We start from the raw sequence: 22460 nt of genomic DNA, 5'->3' as shown, positions 1-22460 counted from the left end.
GGGCAATATGTTTAAATAACAGAAGAATCTGCTGCAGAAACGAGGATATTTGTAATTTCTGTCTGAGTATATTTTTTCTGGCAAAAAAGAAATGCCCTCCAAGGAGAATGTGCCATCAGAAAATGACCTGTTGCTTAAATCAAAGTTTTTTTTTTATGTAAAACATATTTAAGAATTTATCGTGATTTTTAAATTAACTTTCACTATCTATATCGAAGGTCCAAAACTTTTGTACCTTGTGAGACACATTCAACTTTGAGTGATGGTCGGGAGCCACATTCAACCAAAAAATATTTGAGACATATTAAATGTGTAGAAACAAGAAATTAAGGGTTTGCAAACATTTGCATGTTACATTTTTTGTCATCCAAATATTATACCATCCAAGTTGGCTCTGTTCGTTGTTTAGGATATGTCTGCAATAATGTAAATTGCCAGTGCATAATTCATAACTCTAATGGCAAGCAACGCAGCATGGGGTCTCCAGCCACATGTTGCTCCCAAGCCACTGGTTGGGGACCTCTGACCTACATTATAAAAACATTCTAATATCTTGCAGTTTTTTTTTTTTACTCTGGCCACTAAGCCTCATAATATAATGACACAACTGATACTGTTCTTAAGGCCTCATGCACACTTCAGTTTTTTCCTTCAGGGTGCGATCCGTTTTTGTCACTGATAGCACCCTGAACCCATTCATTTCAATGGCCCCATTCACACTTCAGTTATTTAAACGGATCCGTTGTTCCGTTCCGTGCAAAGTAGAGCATGTCTTACTTTGCTCAGTGATTCAGTGACCGTGTGGCCCATAGAAGTCAATGGGTCAGTGAAAAAAACGGATGGCACACGGAAGGCTTCCGTGTGCCGTCCGTTTTTGACGGATCCGTTGCCATAGCAACGGCTGGGTGAGCAAAAGTTCACAGACTCACAGACTACAGTACACATTCATTCCTGAAGATAGGCTCATATTTTCACTCCAAAACACCCAAAAAAACAAAGTAAGCCAAGCAGAGTAATCTCAAACTCTTCTCTATGCTCTGAAAGCTACAGAAAACAGCACCAAAAACTTCTTGTAAACTTTCTATGGGTGTTTCCTGGGACATGTGACAGGTTCAAATGAACTTCACATCCGTTTTTTAAACGGAAGCCAAACGGTAGCAAAACGTCCGTGTAAAACGGAAACACGGAACGGAAACGGAGTGCACACGGAAACAAAAACGGACACATGGATCCGTCAAAAACGGCCGAGAAAACGGTGATGGAAGTGTGCATGAGGCCTTAGAGATCACTTTTGCGCAGTCATCTCATTATGATCACAGGCAGGATTCAAAGGTAACAACTTTATTATAAAGCTGAAGGCAGATATCACAGGATCCAACATTAATAGGTGATGGACACAGTAAAAGCCACGCCAAAAAACGCATTGAAAAACACGCGATTAGGTGCGGTTTTTACCTGCGAATTTCCTACGTTTTTGGTGCGTATTTTCCACAGGAAGATACGCAACGTGTGCATGTAGCCTTGCTGTATTAGAATACATAGGCCATTTTTGCTTATGGAAGCCAATTTTCCAGCAGCATGATATCTTTGTAGACAGAACCCGGAAGATATTTATAAATAGGTATATAGCACCTTAAAACAAATATTTTGGTTTTAAAATTTTGTGTGGCATAAATTTGTACAAATGTCAATATATGAAACTTTGTAATGTATCGTATTTGGCAAAAGTGGCATCTTGTTCACATTCCAGCAGCTTGTAGTTCCATTTTCCCTGCTTGCAGGCTCTCTGCAATACTCAGAAACCTCCTCAATCTCTTAAAAATCCATCTAGAATAAAGAGGTATGGAAGACATGGAGGAGAGATGTTCAGCTGACGTTGGTTTCTCTCTGTCTCTCTGTGAGACTGCATGCTGTGAGATCTAATTCACTGAGAGTGCTGCGCTCAGCACCAGCATCACACCAGAAAGATTCTGTCTTTAAACAGGCATGGAAAGAGAAATCAGGCATTTTCAGAAGGTATACAGAAAAAGGCCACAAACACACAGGTTAGACACCGTTTCTGGTTCCACTACTTCTAATATACATCTACAACTGCCTAAGGAGTAGGTATGACCATTATGTACGTCTGTATTTATAGTAAGTTCCTTAAAGGGGTTTTCCAGTCCCCAAAAATTGTTGGCCTATCCTGAGGATAGGCCATCAATCAGAGGCGTAGCTAGGTTGTCCAGCACCCGGGGCAAAGATTCCGTTTGGTGCCCTCCCCCAACCTCTTTCCCGACATCTCCTTCCCCCTCGCCATGTTTGTTTTCTCTACCAATCGACGTGTCATTTCTTTTCCACATTTCTTTTTATGTAACTCGAGCATAAAAACATTTGTACATTTTACAAGCAATATAGTTCTATACACAACACCAGAATAGTGCTCAGTACATAAATACAGCCCCAGAACCAAGCTCATTACATATATAAAGCACCAGCACAAATACAGCTCAATTTAGTGCAACCCCTGATGTATAGGTTTGCACTAAATTGTTTCCAGCTCCCAGCATGGCCTGAACAATGGTAAGGATATGCTGGGAGTTGCTGTTTCACAAAACAAAATATCATATCATAATCATACCGCCCATCATCACGCTGCAGATCATACAGTGACTACAGTGCGGATTAGAGGCAGAATAAACATTTATATTAAGTGACTCACCGGTGACGTCTCAGATTCTAGTTCTTTTTCTCCATCCGGTCCAGAACTCTATGATGACTACTTCTGGTCACAGCCCATTTCTGCAGTTTGCCACTCAGATATCTTCAGCTTCTCACTTTTCCAACATTTCTACACCTATAAATAAAGATAAAGTTCTCATTATACCATACACAACGCCACTAAATATAATAGCTCCATACACTGCACATTTAATTATAATAGCACCATACACCGTGTCCCACACACACACAAAGTGCCCCCCATAGAGCCCCCTGTAGATAGTGCCCCCATATAGCCTACCCCTGTATATAGTGTCCCACATATAGCCTATAGTGTTACACAGATAGCCCACCCCTGTATATAGACCCCCTGTAGATATAGCCCACCCCTGTATATAGTGCTCCACATATAGCCCAACCCTGTATATAGCCCCCCTGTAGATATAGCCCACCCCTGTATATAGTGCTCCACATCTAGCCCACCCCAGTATATAGCCCCGCCCCCCGTATAAAAAGCCCCCATTGTAGATTAAGCCCCCCTGGTAGATAAAGGCCCCCCCCTTAAGATAAAGCCCCCCCTGTAGATAAAGCCACCCCCATAGATAATGCCACACACTTTTTTATTACGATAAAATAACAAACTACTCAAACCCACCTTAAGCCCGTTCCCACGCCATCTGGCAGAAATGGAGACCTGCTATCTTCTGCGCAGTTCTCCTGGGGTTGAACGAAGCGTCTATGAAGGGCGCTGATTGTCAGGGCAGAATGACTTTCCCTGTCAATCAGCACCTTTCAACGACGCAACGCTGCTTCACTCGAAGAAAGGCGCTGAATGGCCGGACACGGAACGTACCCTGCCATTCATTGCTTCTAATTGTACCTGTGTCCTATAGGCGCAGGTACAATTATAGTGCAGGAGGGGGTGGCGCTGGCACCCCCCCTCTAAGTTGCGCCTGGTGCACATGCCCCGCCTGCCCCCCCTTAGCTACGCCCTGCCATCAATAGCTGATGGGTCAGGGTCCGACTCCCGGTACCCCCGCCGATTAGTTGTTTTGAAGTGGGTGCAGCGCTCATAGGAGCCCTGCTTCCCCTTTATTTCTATTTGCTCACTGTGAATCGTCGACATAAATGTAGTGGCGATTCACAGTATTGCAGCCTTTTCCCATTCACTTTAATGGGAGAAAGCTGCAATACTGTGAATCACCGCTACATCTGTGTCGACGATTCACAGTAAGCAAGTAGAAATAAAGGGAAAGCAGCGCTCCTACGAGCTATTGATAGCCTATCCTGAGGATAGGCCATCAGTTTTTAGGGACTGGAAAACCCCTTTAAATATTCTTTGTCAGTGTACAGAGTTTTCAAAAACCATTCAAAGTATTTAGAATGTTTGTCAGGAGGCATATCATGGCTTTTGCATAAATTTTTTTGCTAATACTTAAAATCAATTTACATTTACATACAGTTTTGTATTATATGTAAGTCACTACTAATTATTCTAATTATCTGCTATTTTGCTACATTGATGCTTCAGGCAAGGGCTTCACAATGACTTTTTGTAGTGGGACTTTAGCTTGTGTCATTGAGTGACACAGACACCTTGAGTACAGATAGTTGCCACTAGGAGGCTAACACTAAGCACTGAAAATTGTTAGCTCCTCCTACCAGACTATACCCCTTCTTCAGGCACTGAGATAAACCAGTTTTAGCTTAGCGTCCGCAGGATGCAGACTCTTCTACTTTTTTGCAGGATTTTTTTTCCTAATTTTTGTTTTTGTTTTCTGTTTTTTTCCCCCTCTATGCCGGAAACAGGGATGATGCTGTCTACCTGTTATGCCTCTTTGAGCAGAGTGAACAATGTCTGCTCACAGAAGAGAAGTGGGACTCCCGTTTCAGTTTGCTCCCCCCAGTGCTTCCTCTAACCAGAGCGAGTTGCACTGAAGGGGTGACTCTGCTGGTTCCAACGGGGAGCTGAATAGAAGGGGATCCAAGGGAAGGTGAATAACTATAGCATAGACTCCTTTCCAGCACCAATCTCAACCTCATCTACCTAAGTCCCAGACCAACCGCCCTCTTCCAAATTCACCCCAAGATAGCCAACACTTCATTCTTTTCATTGGGGCCATAATACCGACATTTGTGTGTCCCTATCACCCCCCCCCCCCTGCAGCGTACTCCATGTTGCCGGGCCAAATCCTTTTTTACGCCTCTTCCCTTTGACCTCTTGGGTGGACAGCTCTAGCAGCCTTTTTCTACTGCAATGGTCCTGCAGTTGTTGACCGAAAACAGCCTATCAGTCACATCTCCAAAATGAGTCCCAGTCTCTCTCCTTACTAGGCTGTACTTCACCCACCAGTTTCCTGGCTGGAGGCGGCTCTCTTTCTTCCCCCCAGCATATTGCTAAAGAACATGCATTTTTGTAGTTCCTACTTTTGTCCCTTTGGCCTATTAGTTCACAGAGAAGGTGAACCTTCCTAGACGTTCTCCATCTTCTGCATGGCAGTTCTCTGAGACAGGTCCTCCTCTTAGCTGCTCCTGTTTCCATCGGATACCTTACGCAAACGAAACACAGGATACGCTTAGCCTTTAGTGGCTCCCTAATCCAGGTTTTCCTGTACCCTGTAGTGCCCTGAGCCCCTAGTACTCCAGCATAGAGGATTTGTGCTGTAACTTCACCCCCAGAGTCTGCAGCTGCAAAATATTACCCCCTACCTTAAAGAGGCTCTGTCACCAGATTATAAGTGCCCTATCTCCTACATAATCCGATCGGCGCTGTAATGTAGATAACAACAGTGGTTTTTATTTTGAAAAAAGATAATTTTTGAGCAAGTTATGAGCAATTTTAGATTTATGCTAATTAGTTTCTTAATATACAACTGGGCGTTTTTTACCAATTGGGCGTTGTAAAGAGAAGTGTATGACTCTGACCAATCAGCGTCATACACTTCTCTCCATTCATTTTTAGCTGTAATCGCAGCACAGCGTGATATCGCGAGATCACGCTGTGCTGTCACATACTCCCACATTAACTTTACCGAAGTGTCTTGAGAGTGAATAGACATCGCTTTCAGCCAGGATACGATGTCTATTCACACTCCTGACACTTCGGTAAAGTTTCTGTGGGACTTAATCACAGCACAGCATGATCTCGCGAGATCACGCTGTGCTGTGTGAGTAAGTCCTACAGAAACTTTACCGAAGTGTCGGGAGTGTGAATAGACATCGCATCCTGGCTGAGAAGTCTGAGAGTTTTCCAATTTGAAGGTAGCTCCTCACGCTGACTACTAGAGGGAGCTCTGGCATGTAGCACCGCAGATCGACCATTGGAGGGAGTCACATTCCCCCCTTTTATCTAAAATGGAGCTGTCAGACTCCAGAGACAAATCTTCCGGTCAGGGGATGGCCGTGACTACCTATTTTGCTTGCACGCACTATAGCACTAGATTCCAACTATCTCCAAGTGGCCTAAGTCCCAAACAGTGGATACTCCAATCTGGCCATGATGACTTTTATTCCCATAACAAATGCAGCCTCCTTCCACTGTTAGATCGCCGTATTATATCCTTTACCAGATCCTTTTTTGAGGCAGCAGGCTTGGCCGTTAGACTGATTTTCACATCTGCATGAACAAACAGAGCCTCCACTGAATTGCCCCGCCAACTCTGCCACGGTATCCTTTCGGGGACACCCCAGGAAGAATTAGTGTAACTTTACCAGCTCTCCTATGCCAGAAAGTACCTTTTGTGAGTCTTTTCTGTGAAAAGGGAGGCTTATCTTCCGTGTCTAAGCTTCCATTGTAGCCATCCACAGAATGGCTTGGTTGAAATGCTGTTCTGCGTCACAACTTTTCAGAGCTTTTTGACAGATCTACCCTTTGCAGGTTCCTGTCTTTTTGGGGCCAACAGTTCGAGATTATATCCAAAGTCACAGGTGGAAAGAACTCTCACTTGCCCCAGACCAGTTGCTTTGGCCTTCCAGTAAAACCGGCTTGTTTTCAGGCCATTCAGAACTTTGCCAACCCCGCTTTTCCCTACAGCAAGCAAAGAAGCAAAGAACTAATCCTTCTTCAAACCCCGTCTTTCCTGGCACCCTCATTCTCAGTCCTTTAAACAAAGAACTGACAGGACCACTTCTGCATGAAGGGCAACCCCACTCAAGTCTGTATGGGTGGGGGGCAGGCTCCTTATTTTCCAGGTCATCTGGCTTTCCCACACCAAAGGGTGATCGTCCCTTTGCCATCCGATCAATGATTTTAGTGCTTTTACTCCAACCTCTTCACAGTACCAAAGGTGGACAGATCAGTTTGCCGGATTGTGGACCTCAAGCATCTCAACACATATGCTCTGAGGTCGGTGATCCCCTCCATGGAATAAGGGAGGATGAGGAACATTCCAATCAACTCCTCTCCCCAGCGTATTCCACACTTTTCAGTTCACGTCCTCCACTTCTAGTTTATGCCCTTCTATTTGGCCTTGCAACAGCATGGCTGTTGAGGCTGCCATTTTACGGTCTCCTGGTTTTCCTGAGCGAGTCATCCATACTACGTTAAAGGCAAACCTTTTTCGCCATTGATCTACCACCAGACTTGGAAGTCCTACTTCCAATGATGTGAGGTCAGAAGTCTTTTCTTCAAGGGGGCCCTGAGTTCCCTCGGGACAGGTCTCGGTCTTGTCTATCCTTTTCACTCACCCACTGGCCACCAAGTAGGATTTCCATACTTTTTACGCAACGCACCTGATGTGACATGAATAAAGCAAGCAGCAATCATTAATGGTGTATTTCCATGAGGGACATTTATGACATATCCACAGGACACCTCTGGGACCCGCACCTATCTCTAGAACTGTGTCCCCTAAGCCCCGTCCTAGCTTTTTGTGCTCACGCTGACTCCCAGCCACTTCCTAATTACATGGTTTGGAGTTACGGAAACCGCGTAACTTGCTGAGCTACACTGTTTCCTTAACTCCCATAGTAGTGAATGGCAGTTACTGAAGCAGCGTAGCATGCGAGCTACGCTGTTTCCGTAACTACTATTGAGTTCTATGGGAGTTAAGGAAACGGCAAGTTACGCGGTTTCCCTAACTCCCGACCATGTAATCAGTAAGTTGCCGGGAGGCAGCGTGAGCACAAAAAGCTAGAATGGGGTTTAGGGGACCCCGTTCTAGAGATAGGTGGAAGGTCCCAGAGGTGGGACACGCATCTATCTGACATTTATGACATATCTTGAGGATATGTCATAAATGTCCCTCATGGGAAAACCCCTTTAATAGTAATCATCAATCATCATCTTTTATTAAAATTGCGATGTCATCGCCCCCCAGTTTGAGCAGAGGTAGTGACAAACAGTTAATTTTTTTTTGTAGAATTTTATTTTTCGTCTTTGATTTTTGGGTTCAGTGGCCTCTTTTTGCAATTGCAGCTTGGTGTTAACGTTGTGTGGCGACCGAGCAACAACGTCCATCAATTGAAAATCAGTTTAAGAATTGCATTAAAGGGGTTGTGCCAAGATCAACCTTCATCATCTATCCACAGGGTGGGTGAAAAGTGTCTGATCGCCGGTGGCCCCACCGCTGGAAGCTCAACTGAGTTTGAATGGAGCAGCAGTTCGGCATGCGCGCTGCCGCTCCATTCAAAGTCTATGAGACTGATGGAGATAGCCAAGTAAAGTTCTATCTTCGATAGGCGATAAATATCGATTTCGGCACAACCTTTTTAACATCCATGTAAATATTATACTTTGTTAATCTTATTTTTTGTACAAACGGTCAAAAATATAAATTACAGTTAATCAATCAAAACATTAACCTTTTCATATTGTTGAACCTAAATATTCCCGTTTTTCCTGCAGAGCTATGTTGATGACTGCCTGTGATCTGTCTGCAATAACAAAGCCCTGGCCAGTTCAACAGCGGGTTTGTATATTTTACAGTAGAATGCCTCCATATTCATATATGCTAAATTTGAGTAAAATATGTAACATTACACTTTTTTCGCAGAGTAGCCTTGAGCGCCATAGTGCAGTGCTCTACATTAAAGAGGCTCTGTCACCAGATTTTGCAACCCCTATCTCCTATTGCAGCAGATCGGCGCTGCAATGTAGATAAGAGTAACGTTTTTTGTTTTTTTTTATGACCATTTTTATATTTATGCAAATGAGGCTTTCTAAAGTACAACTGGGTGTGTATTGTGTATGTACATCTGGGTGTTTTTACTTCTTTTACTAGCTGGGCGTTGTGAATGGAAGTGTATGATGCTGACGAATCAGCATCATCAACTTCTCTTCGTTAACACCCAGGCATAAAGTGACGTCACAGCGTGATCTCTCGAGATCACGCTGTGTGTCTGTGCACTGCCAGAAGCTGGGTGTTAACGAAGAGAAGTGGATTGTGCTGATTCGTCAGCATCATACACTTCCATTCACAACGCCCAGCTAGTAAAAGAAGTAAAAACGCCCATATGTACATACACAATACACGCCCAGTTGTACTTTAACTTTAAACACGCCCAGTTGTACTTTAGCCAGCCTGATTTGCATAAATATAAAAATGGTCATAACTTGGCCAAAAATGCTCTTTTTAAAAAAAAAAAAAAACGTTACTCTTATCTACATTGCAGCGCCGATCTGCTGCAATAGGAGATAGGGGTTGCAAAATCTGGTGACAGAGCCTCTTTAACAATTTATTTTTTTTAAGCACGGCGAGCTACGCTGTTTCTGGAACTTGGGAGCTCCGTTCTAGACAGGTGCAGGTCCCAGAGGTGGGACCAGCATCTGTCTGACATTTATGGCATATCCTGTGGATCAGTATCCAAAAATTTAAATACTACAGCATTACAGGTCCCACTCAGCTTTTTAATTCTAATGGCATATGTTAGGTCTGAAGGTGCCCATACACATCAAATGAGAGTTGGCTGAACTCGCCGATTTTAGCGGGACCTGCCGACTATCTGATGTGTATGTGGTGTTTCGACTTTTCCCCAACGGCAAATGTCGGGGGGAAATAAAAATTACGAATGTTGGATTTCAACATACCCGATCCTTTTTTCCCTCAGAAGATACACTTGGATTTCAACATACCCGATCCTTTGTTTCCTCGGAAGATACACTGGTGTCAGAGATATCTGGCAGCGGCTTATTCTCTTCTCCCTGTTGAATACACAAGCACGTTCGGCCAAGCCAAACGTGCATTGGTATGCGGAATTTCGAGAGGAATAGCTGACAGCGTTACCTTAAGTGTATGGGCAGCTTAAGGAAAATGCATGTATATTAGGAAGTTGCCATAAAAACAATTTTACATTATATAATGTAACTTCTAAGTGGAGAACATATCATGATGTTAAAAAAAAAAGTGTAGAACATTGAAATACATAAAAAAAAGAACAGTTCTAGTTATATGGATGACACGACAGCAGATGGAGCGCTGGGCCTCTAGCCAAAAATAAAGAATTCCTGGGAAAAAAGATAATAATGAAGGAGAAAAGCTACCATGTTTGTAATTATCTGAATTATATGGATCAGTTTGAATAAGGTTTGGAGAAAGCATTCCATATTTTTTATGTGCCCTTAGTTTAGGGGTCAGTGTATTTACAGTTAGGTCCAGAATTATTTGGACAGTGACACAATCTTCATATTTGATCTCTGCATGCCACCACGTTGGATTTGAAATGAAGCAACTGAGATGCAATTGAATTGTAGACTTTCAGGTTTAATTCGTGGGGTTGAACAAAAATATCCTGTGAAATGTTTAGGAATTACAACAATTTGTCTACACACGCTCCTCATTTCAGGGGCTCAAAAGTAATTGGACAAATTAACATTACCATAAAAAAAATTTGTAATACTTTGTCGAGAATCCTTTGCCGGCAATGACTGTCTGATGTCTGGAACCCATGGACATCACCAAACGCTAGGTTTCCTCCTTTGTGATGCTTTGCCAGGCCTTTACTGCAGATGTCTTCAGTTGTTGCTTGTTTGTGGGACTTTCTGCCTTAAGTTTTGTCTTAAGCAACTGAAATGCAGCTCGATCGGGTTGAGATCTGGTGATTGACTTGGCCATTGCAGAATATTCCACTTCTTTGCCATAAAAAAACTCCTGGGTTGCTTTCACAGTATATTTTGGGTCATTGTCCATTTGTACTATGAAGCAACGTCCAATTAACCTTGCTGCATTTGGTTGAATCTGAGCAGAAAGTATATCCCTGAACACTTCAGAATTCATCCGGCTGCTTCTGTCTTCAGTCACATCATCAATAAACACTAGTGACCCAGTGCCTTTGGCAGCCATGCATGCCCATGCCATCACACTGCCTCCACCATATTTTCCAGAGGTTGTGGTGTGCTTTGGATCATGAGGGCATGACCACACGTGGCGGATTTCCTCCGCAACTGTCCGCATCAATGCCGCACAGAATCTGCGTTGCAGATTCTGCTGCGGATCTGCACAAAATGTGCAGTACATTGATGCGGACTAGCTGCTGCGGACTGCGGGAAAAGTGCTTCCCTTCTCCCTATCAGTGCAGGATAGAGAGAAGGGACAGCACTTTCCCTAGTGAAAGTAAAAGAATTTCATACTTACCGGCCGTTGTCTTGGTGACGCGTCCCTCCTTCGGCATCCAGCCCGACCTCCCTGGATGACGCGCCAGTCCATGTGACCGCTGCAGCCTGTGCTTGGCCTGTGATTGGCTGCAGCCGTCACTTACACTGAAACGTCATCCTGGGAGGCCGGACTGGAGACAGACGCAGGGAGTTCTCGGTAAGTATGAACTTATATTTTTTTACAGATACATGTATATTGAGATCGGTAGTCACTGTCCCGGGTGCAGAAACAGTTACTGCCGATCGCTTAACTCTTTCAGCACCCTGGACAGTGACTATTTACAGACGTCTCCTAGCAACGCTCCCGTCATTACGGGAGCCCCATTGACTTCCTCAGTCTGGCTGTAGACCTAGAAATACATAGGTCCAGCCAGAATGAAGAAATGTCATGGTAGTAAAACCAATACGCTCCGCAGCACACATAAGATCTGCGGACTTCATTGCGGAATTTTGACTCTCCATTGAAGTCAATGGAGAAATTCCGCCATGAGTCCGCCACTGCTCCGCAACAGACAGAGCATGCTGCGGACACCAAATTCCGCTCCGCAGCCTATGCTCCGCAGCGGAATTGTACGCATCGTCTAAACGAACACTGCTAAATTAAAGTGAAAGTCAATGGAGAAACGGCTCCGCTGCGGATTAACGCTGCGGAGTGTCCGCAGCGGAATTTAAGTGAAATTCCGCCACGTGTGAACCCGCCCTGAGCCATTCCAAGCCTTCTCCATACTTTCTTCCTCCCATCATTCTGGTACAGGTTGATCTTCGTTTCATCTGTGCAAAGAATGCAGTTCCAGAACTGAGCTGGCTTCTTTACATGTTGTTTGGCAAAGTCTAATCTGGTCCTTCTATTTTTGAGTCTGATTAATGATTTGCACCTTGTGGTGAACCCTCTGTATTTGCTCTCATGAATTCTTCTCTTTATTGTAGACTTAGATACTAATACACCTACTTCCAGGAGAGTGTACTTCACTTGAGTAAATGTTGTGAAGGGGTTTTTCTTCACCATGGAAAGGATTTTGCGATCATCCACCACTGTGGTCTTCTGCGGACGTCCAGGCCTTTTGGAGTTCACGAGATCACCAGTGCGCTTTTTTTTTTTCAAGAATGTATCAAACTGTTGATTTGGCCACTCCTAACATTTGTTCATTTTTTTCAGCCTAATGATGGTCTGTTTCAATGTATTGAGAGCTCCTTTGACCTCATCTTGTGGGTTCACAGCAACAGCTTCCAAATGCAAATGCCACACCTGGAATCAACTCCAGACTTTTTACCTGCTTAATTGATAATGGATTAATAAGGGAATAGCCCATGCAACACATAAAATAGCTTTTGACATAATTGTCCAATTACCCTTGGTCCCTTGAAAAAGATGCAGCTACATAATAAAGAGCTGTAATTCCTAAACCCTTCCTCAAATTAGGATGTGAATACCCTCAAATTAAAACTGAGATTCTGCACTTTAAGCCCATATTGATTCTATAACTGTATATTCAATATGTTTTGGTAAACCGCTAAAATGCCAAAACTTGAGTCACTGTCCAAATAATTCTGGACCTAACTGTATATACAGTAAGGCCCTCTTCACACAGAGTTTTTTGCAGGCAGAAAATTCTGCCTCAAAATTCAGTTTGGAATTTTGAGGCAGATTTTGATCTGCCTGCATGCCGTTTGCTACGTTTTTCGCTCACGCCCATTGAGCGCCACAGGCAAAATGCAGCGAAATAAGCTTTCTCTACCTCCCATTAATGTCAATGGGAGGTCAGAGACGTAAACGCCCGAAGATATGGCATGTCGCTTCTTTTTCCCGCGAGTGTTTTTTTCCAGGCGCGGGAAAAAAATGCCTCCAGCTCCCATTGAAATCAATGGGACGCATTTTAGGACGTTTTGTGACACGGTTTCCGCGTCAAAAAACTTGTAAAAAAAAAAAGCTGTGTGAACAGGGCCTAAGGAGTACTACACATAAACACTAGAAATTCTAGTGTATTATTATTAATATTATTATTATTATTATTATAATGTGTTGTTAGTTTTTTTTTACAGAATCTGTCTTATGGAGCATTTCTCCTTAAATTATTTAAAGACATAAAAAACAAAAATACCTAAAAATATTCATTTTTAAGCTGTCCTGAGGTCTTTTAATATATTACATCAGTCCTGTTTCACATGTACCTAATGGGGTACATGACATTTCTCTAGAGGGTAGTTACTGTCCTCATGACATACTTTTAATGTGTAGCACAGTTTGATCAAGGCGTCAGCTGAAGGCTCATGGGCTCTGGTGCAAAAGTTCAGCTTGGAACCCCAACACTACTTACACCAAATTTATTTAAAGATTTTACAAAATGAAATAAACTGCAGAAAATATTCTAAAATAACAAAACAAAAAGCTTACTCACCTGTTAATTCCCCTGTTGCTCCAGCGCTAGCACTCCAGTGGTTCCCACTGGACTTTGTTTACTTGTCCTGCAGTGATGACGTCCCGTTCATCCACGTGATTGGTGCAGCCAATCACTGACCTCATCGGTCTCGTGCCATACATACCAGCATCAACACTGAGGCCAGTGACTGGCGGTCATGTGCGTGGAAGAACAGCAAGTCATCACTGCAGCACAAGCAAACAAAAACCGGGGGGACTGCAAGAGAAGCAGAACTGGAGCGGCGGAAGGTTTAACAGGTGAGTAACCTTTTTCTTTTTTGCAACACTTTCTGCAGTTAAGAAAATTTGGAAAATACATTTAAACCCCTACCAGTACCACGAAGTAATAGCACGTCGTGTGCGGGGGGGGGGGGGGAGATACGCAGCGGGTGTCAGCTGTGTACTACAGCTGACAACCGGGACTAACGGCCAGGAACAGCGAAAAACTAAACTGGCATCGCCATGTCCATAAAAGTACAAACTATCACAATATACCATTATTTAGCCCACACAGTGAACGCCGTAAAAAATTAATCCACTAGAATCGCTGTTTTTTGGTCACTTCATATCCCACAAAAAAATTTAATAAAAAAAGTGATCAAAAAAAGTCTCATATAGCCCAAAATCGTACCAATAGAAACTACAGCTCGCCTCGCAAATGATAAGCCCTCATACTGCTCAATAGACAGAAAAATAAAAACCTTATTGCTCTCAGAATGTGGTGACAAAACACAATTTTTATTTTCAACAGTTAGTTTCTTCTTTGTAAAAGTAGTAAAACATTAAAAAACCCATACAAATTTGGTATCACCGTAATCGCATTGACCTGTAGAATAAAGTTAACATGCAATTTTTACCATACAGTGAAAGTCGTTAAAACAAAACCCCTTAAAAAGATTGCATAATCGCTGTTTTCTTCCTATTCCACTCCACAAATAAATTTTCCAGTTTCCTAGTACATTATATGGTACAATAAATGGTGCCGTGAAAAACTACAACTCGTCCCTAATAAAACAAGTCCTCATATGGCTTTATGAAACAAAAAAAGTTATGGCTTTTGGAAGTTGGGGAGGGAAAAATAAAAACGGTGGCTCAGTGGTTAGCACTATTGTCTTGCAGCGCTCGGGGCCTGCGTTCAAATACAACCAAGGATAACTTCTGCATGGAGTTTGTACGTTTGTATGTTCTCCCCATGTTTGCGTGGGTTTCCTCCTGGTACTCTGGTTTCCTCACACACTTCAAAAACATACCAATAGGGAATTTAGATTGTGATCCCCAATGGGGACAGTAAATAAGGACCTCTGTACGGCGCTGCGGAATATGTTGGTGCTATAGAAGTAACAGAAATAAATAAAACTAAAATCAAATAAAATGGCTGTGACAGGAAAGGGTTAATGTAGCTTAACAGGTTCCCGACCGCTGGCCGTAAATATACGGCCAGCGGTCAGGGTCTCTAAAGTCCGGCGTATAGTATATATACGGCCGCACTTCAGAGACTGTGCACGCGGGATCGCGTGCACACAGCTCTATGCCCTGGCTGTTGCTAACAGCCATGGGCACTGGGCAGAATGTCAGGGGTCAATCTTTTGGCCCCTGAACATGTGATCGCTGTGACAACCAATCACAGCGATCACATGCATTTCTGCATAGAAAACAGTGTGCACGCGATCGCGTGCACACAGCCCTGTGCCCTCGCTGTTACCAACAGCTCTGGGCACTGGGCAGAGTATCAGGGACCAATCTGATGGTCCCTGAACATGTGGTCGCTGTGACAACCAATCACAGCGATCACATGCATTCCTGCTTATAAAACAGTGTGCACGCGATCGCGTGCACACAGCCCTGTGCCCACGCTGTTACCAACAGCTCTGGGCACTGGGCAGAGTATCAGGGACCAATCTGATGGTCCCTGAACATGTGATCGCTGTGAAAACCTATCACAGCGACCACATTTGTTTTATTTTGACTTTTCTGGCAGTAAATCTCCTGCCTCTTTTCTTCTCCTCAAACATTGTTTCAGTTTGAGGAGAAGAAGAGACTCGGGAGAATTGCTGCCAGAAGAATACAGTTACAGTTACAAAAAAATACAGTTACACTCTAAAACATTCTCTGTATAGATAGATTTCTATCTATCTATACAATCTATCTATCCATCTATCTTTTTTTCTATCTATCTACCTTTCTTTCTTTTATTCTATTAGAATAGGCAGGTAGGGAGTATATAATTATATATATATCCACATATATATAATATATATAGCAATAGCGGTTTATTTTTTTGTTAGCGGTAGTGTAGATATATATAGCAGTTAGTTTGTGTGTTTTATAAAAAAAATAAAAAAAAAAAAAAAAAAAATTTGTTTAGTTAGTGTTAGTGTTAGTTACGTTATGGCGAGGAAGTTGTTTAGCGCCGAGGAGGCATACGCCATGCTGTGGTCTGAGTCGGAGACCGCATCAGAGATGGCGTCCGAGATGGAACCTGTTTTAGGTAGTGACGATGACAGCGTCACTTCAGGTTCATCTTCAGGGGACGTTGTCCCTGATGCAGTCGAAACTGCAGAACATGAAAGCGCAGGGCCAAGTAGCGCTGTAGCACGGGACAGCCTGGTCCCTCCAGTCCAGGCTCTTGTATGGGCACCTGCCCCATCTTTTGGGCCTAGAATCCACGGATTTACTTCCACTCCTGGCATAACCGTGGACAATACAAATTTTGTCCAAATGGATTACTTCCATTTATTTATAACGGACGACATTCTAAATCAGATTGTCCACGAAACAAATTTATATGCCACGCAATATATAAGGCAGAAACCTTCATCCACCCATGCCAGAGATTGGACGCCCACCAATTTGCAGGAATTAAAAAAATTTTTGGGGCTCACCCTAAATATGGGTATTGTCAAAAAGCCCTCCATTAGGTCTTACTGGTCAACAAGACCCGCCCAAGCCACCCCAGTATATTCTGCAGTAATGCCCAGGTCTCGTTATGAGACAATAATGAGGTTCCTCCACTTCAATGACAACGCACAGGCCCCCCCAAGTACCGATGCAAACCGGGATCGGTTGTTCAAAATAAGACCGCTAATAAATTCCCTGAATAATTTATTTCTGCAACTCTACACCCCTGAGCAGAATGTAAGTGTGGACGAATCCCTCCTCAACTTTCATGGCAGACTTAGCTTTCGCCAATATCTACCTTCCAAAGGGCAAGATATGGCGTTAAGCTCTACAAATTGTGTGAAAGCGGCTCAGGATATACCACCGCCTTCAGGATTTATGAAGGGCGGGACCGCACAATAAATGTTCCTGGATGCCCCCCTGATCTTTCCACCAGCAGTAAGATCGTGTGGGAGATAATGCAGCCTCTACTTCACAAGGGGTACCACCTGTACTGTGATAATTTTTATTCGAGTGTGCCCCTGTTTAGGCATTTGCATGCTGCAAGGACTGGGGCATGTGGTACCATGCGCAAAAACCGAATTGGTTTTCCACAGCAATTAGTGGGGAAGCGCATGGTAAAGGGGGACTCCTGTGCTTATGCATCTGAAGAATTGCTGGCGGTCAAGTTCAGGGATCGCAAAGACGTGTATGTGCTAAGCACGATTCATACCGCAGGAACAGTGGCAGTGAGGGAAAGAGGGGCAACATCGGACAAGCACAAACCAGTGAGCGTGTCCGAATATAACAAGTACATGGGGGGGGGGTGGATTTAAGCGACCAGGTTTTACAGCCCTATTTAGTAAAACGCAAAACTAAAACCTGGTACAAAAAGGTGGCCATTTATTTGTTACAGGTGGCAATCCACAATTCATTTGTGCTCTACAAAAAAAACAGAGGCAGAGATACATACCTGGATTTCCAGGAAAAAATTATTGAAGGCCTCATTTTTGATGTTCAGGACACCCGAGAATGCCCCCAGTCTGAGGATGTCACGCGACTGACTGAAAGACACTTCATCAGTCGGATTCCCCCAACAGCAACCAGAAGCAACCCTCAGAAAAAGTGCCGCGTCTGCAGAAAAGACGGGCACCGCAAAGATTCCCGATATTTCTGTCCCTCATGTCCCTCGCAACCAGGCCTGTGCATTGAGCCATGTTTTAAAAAATACCACACTGTTCTGAATTATTAGATTTTAGTTAATTTGTTGAAAATATATTTGCCCTACATTACGTTTTTATTTTTCCCATGATTTTACTCCAAGGGTGAGGGAGGGAATGGGTGGGGGGTGGATGTCATGTTTGCATATTCTCTAAAGTTCATCTGCTGGAGAGTCCATTTGCATTAACCTGCAATTTCTTATTTTAGAAAACCCCAAAAAATAAATTCCCATTATACCCCTAGATGAATATTTTGGGATTTCTGCTTCAAGAGCAGATATTTTGGAAGTGTTATAGAAACTCTGTTGAGTTTTGTAAAACCAGCTTTGAAAAAAAGCGATATGTGAAATAATCTTCTTCTATCCTCCGCCCTCCTACATCTCTATGTGATAAATAAGGCCACATATTTGGTATCCCCGTGCACGGGAGAAGTGGCAGAATGTGAACGGAGATTAATTTTGACCGTGGTCTATACCGTGTGTGAAAAATGCTGGTATAAACTGACGCATTTGCTAAAAAATTGCTAATTTTATTTTGATCCATCTTATTCAAGAAACTTTCAGAAGAAAACTGGACTGTCTAAAAATATGATAAACCCCTTGAAGGAAACCTTGTGGGGTCTACTTGTGTGAATGAAGTCATTTATGGGGTGTTTCTAATGTTTCAGCAGCATTAGGCCCCCCAGAAAACAGTATGCGGCTATAAAATCAAATGCAAAATTCCTGGACCGAAAAGGCCAAAAAGCCTCCTTTTATGCCAAGCCCTGGCACATGCCCGCACAGTGAATAAGGCACACATATTTGGTATCCCCATGCACGGGAGAAGTGGAAGAACGTGAAAGGAGATTAATTTTGGCCGTGGTCTATACCGTGTGTGAAAAATACTAGCCTAAACTGACGCATTTGCTAAAAAAGTGCTGATTTTATTTTGTTCCATCTTATTCAAGAAACTTTCAGAAGAAAACTGGACTGTCTAAAAATATGATAAACCCCTTGAAGGAAACCTTGTGGGGTCTACTTGTGTGAATGAAGTCATTTATGGGGTGTTTCTAATGTTTCAGCAGCATTAGGCCCACCAGAAAACAGTATGCGGCTATAAAATCAAATGCAAAATTCCTGGACCGAAAAGGCCAAAAAGCCTCCTTTTATGCCAAGCCCTGGCACATGCCCGCACAGTGAATAAGGCACACATATTTGGTATCCCCATGCACGGGAGAAGTGGAAGAACGTGAAAGGAGATGAATTTTGGCCGTGGTCTATACCGTGTGTGAAAAATACTAGCCTAAACTGACGCATTTGCTAAAAAAGTGCTGATTTTATTTTGTTCCATCTTATTCAAGAAACTTTCAGAAGAAAACTGGATTGGCTAAAAATATGATAAACCCCTTGAAGGAAACCTTGTGGGGTCTACTTGTGTGAATGAAGCCATTTATGGGGTGTTTCTAATGTTTCAGCAGCATTAGGCCCCCCAGAAAACAGTATGCGGCTATAAAATCAAATGCAAAATTCCTGGACCGAAAAGGCCAAAAAGCCTCCTTTTATGCCAAGCCCTGGCACATGCCCGCACAGTGAATAAGGCACACATATTTGGTATCCCCATGCACGGGAGAAGTGGAAGAACGTGAAAGGAGATGAATTTTGGCCGTGGTCTATACCGTGTGTGAAAAATAATAGCCTAAACTGACGCATTTGCTAAAAAAGTGCTGATTTTATTTTGTTCCATCTTATTCAAGAAACTTTCAGAAGAAAACTGGACTGTCTAAAAATATGATAAACCCCTTGAAGAAAACCTTGTGGGGTCTACTTGTGTGAATGAAGTCATTTATGGGGTGTTTCTAATGTTTCAGCAGCATTAGGCCCCCCAGAAAACAGTATGCGGCTCTAAAATCAAATGCAAAATTCCTGGACCGAAAAGGCCAAAAAGCCTCCTTTTATGCCAAGCCCTGGCACATGCCCGCACAGTGAATAAGGCACACATATTTGGTATCCCCATGCACCGCTGAAGTGGAAGAACGTGAAAGGAGATGAATTTTGGCCGTGGTCTATACCGTGTGTGAAAAATACTAGCCTAAACTGACGCATTTGCTAAAAAAGTGCTGATTTTATTTTGTTCCATCTTATTCAAGAAACTTTCAGAAGAAAACTGGACTGTCTAAAAATATGATAAACCCCTTGAAGAAAACCTTGTGGGGTCTACTTGTGTGAATGAAGTCATTTATGGGGTGTTTCTAATGTTTCAGCAGCATTAGGCCCCCCAGAAAACAGTATGCGGCTCTAAAATCAAATGCAAAATTCTTGGACCGAAAAGGCCAAAAAGCCTCCTTTTATGCCAAGCCCTGGCACATGCCCGCACAGTGAATAAGGCACACATATTTGGTATCCCCACGCACGGGAGAAGTGGAAGAACGTGAAAGGAGATGAATTTTGGCCGTGGTCTATACCGTGTGTGAAAAATACTAGCCTAAACTGACGCATTTGCTAAAAAAGTGCTGATTTTATTTTGTTCCATCTTATTCAAGAAACTTTCAGAAGAAAACTGGACTGTCTAAAAATATGATAAACCCCTTGAAGAAAACCTTGTGGGGTCTACTTGTGTGAATGAAGTCATTTATGGGGTGTTTCTAATGTTTCAGCAGCATTAGGCCCCCCAGAAAACAGTATGCGGCTCTAAAATCAAATGCAAAATTCCTGGACCGAAAAGGCCAAAAAGCCTCCTTTTATGCCAAGCCCTGGCACATGCCCGCACAGCAAATAAGGCACACATATTTGGTATCCCCATGCACGGGAGAAGTGGAAGAATGTGAAAGGAGATGAATTTTGTCCGTGGACTATACCGTGTGTGAAAAATGCTAGCCTAAACTGACGCATTTGCTAAATTCTTGCATTTTTTTCCAATTTTGCCCACTTTAGAGAAAAAAATAAAAATGATATATACTGACAAATGCCACTAAAACAAAGCCCTATCTGTCCTTTAAAAAGAGTGTAAAATTCAAAGATGAACTTTATTCACCTGCAGCGTTATAGTCATCTAAAGAAGCGCATAGCAAAATTGTGAAATTTGCTCTTGTCATTTAGCTGTAAAACAGCCTAGTCCTTAACCGGTTAAGAAAAAACTTCTGTGATAAATGGTGCCGTGAAAAACTATAACTCGTCCCTCAAAAAACAAGCCCTCATATGGATTCCCGTGCCTAACATCGTAGATCTAAAAATGTTGCTGGCTCTCATGTGTCGCTTGAGTCGGGATTGTAAGCAGAAAAGATGATTGCTCTGTACTGTTGAAACAAAGCAACAATTCTATACCTATTAACCCCTTCAGGATGCAGCCTATTTTGGCCTTCAGGACGCAGCCAATTTTTTCAAATCTGACATGTTTCACTTTATGTGGTAATAACTTCGGAATGCTTTTACCTATCCAAGTGATTCTGAGATTGTTTTCTCGTGACACATTGGACTTTATGTTACTGGCAAAATTTGCTCCATATATTCAGTATTTAATTGTGAAAAACACCAAAATTTAGCGAAAAATCGCAAAAATTAGCATTTTTCTAAATTTATATGTATCTGCTTGTAAGACAGATAGTAATACCACACAAAAGTGTTACTAATTAACATCACCCATATGTCTACTTTAGATTGGCATTGTTTTTTGAACATCCTTTTAGTTTTCTATGACATTACAAGGCTTAGAACTTTAGCAGCAATTTCTGACATTTTCAAGAAAATTTCAAAAGGCTATTTTTACAGGGACCAGTTCAGATGTGAAGCGGATTTTAGGGCCTTATGTATTAGAAACCCTCGATAAGTCACGCCATTTTAAAAACTTTACCCCTCAAAGTATTCAAAACAGCATTTAGAAAGTTTCTTAACCCTTCAGATGTTTCACAGGAATTAAGGCAAAGTAGATGTGAAATTTTCAAATTTCTTTTTTTTTTCCAGAAATTGATTTTTCATCTAATTTTTTGTAACACACAAAGTTTTACCAGAGAAACGCAACTCAATATCTATTGCCCAGATTATGCAGTTTTTAGAAATACCCCACATGTGGCCCTAGTGTGCTTATTGACTGAAGCACAGGCCTCAGAAACAAAGGAACACCTAGAGGATTTTGGGGCCTCCTTTTTATTAGAAAATATTTTAGGCACCATGTCAGGTTTGAAAGGCTCTTGCGGTGCCAAAACAGTGGAAATCCCCCAAAAGTGACCCCATTTTGGAAACTATACCCCTTGAGGAAATTATCTAGGGTTATAGTGAGCATTTTGACACCCCAGGTTTATTGCAGAAATTATTGGAAGTAGGCCGTGAAAATGAAAATCTGCATTCTTTCAAAGAAAATGTAGGTTTAGTTAATTTTTTCTAATTTCCACAAGGACTAAAAGGAGAAAATGCACCACTACATTTGTAAAGCAATTTCTCCCGAGTAAAACAACACCCCAGATGTGGTAATAAACGGCTGTTTTGACACACGGCAGGTCTTAGAAGGGAAAGAGCACCATTTGGCTTTTGGAGCTCAAATTTAGCAGGAATGGTTTGCGGAGGCCATGTCGCATTTGCAGAGCCCCTAAGGGACCAAAACAGTAAAAACCACCCACAAGTGACCCCATTTAAGAAACTACACCGCTTGAAGAATCCATTTAGGGGTGTAGTGAGCATTTTGAACC

The 22460-nt window shown here is 42.7% G+C and overlaps 1 protein-coding gene across 1 annotated transcript in view; it reads left to right on the top strand.

Moving 5' to 3' along the window:
- Positions 1-22460, top strand: part of PDE5A (phosphodiesterase 5A) — a 325066-nt gene that overhangs the window by 216948 nt on the left and 85658 nt on the right. The window contains exon 17 of the mRNA XM_075860590.1: positions 8546-8609. Within this exon, the coding sequence (XP_075716705.1) occupies positions 8546-8609 (64 nt within the window). The remainder of the gene's footprint in view (positions 1-8545; positions 8610-22460) is intronic.

This window comes from Rhinoderma darwinii, chromosome 1 (assembly GCF_050947455.1).
Source record: "Rhinoderma darwinii isolate aRhiDar2 chromosome 1, aRhiDar2.hap1, whole genome shotgun sequence".
Taxonomy (NCBI): Eukaryota; Metazoa; Chordata; class Amphibia; order Anura; family Rhinodermatidae; genus Rhinoderma; species Rhinoderma darwinii.
The sequence above is the reverse complement of the archived record's forward strand: the minus strand, read 5'-3'. Positions and strand labels throughout refer to the sequence as shown.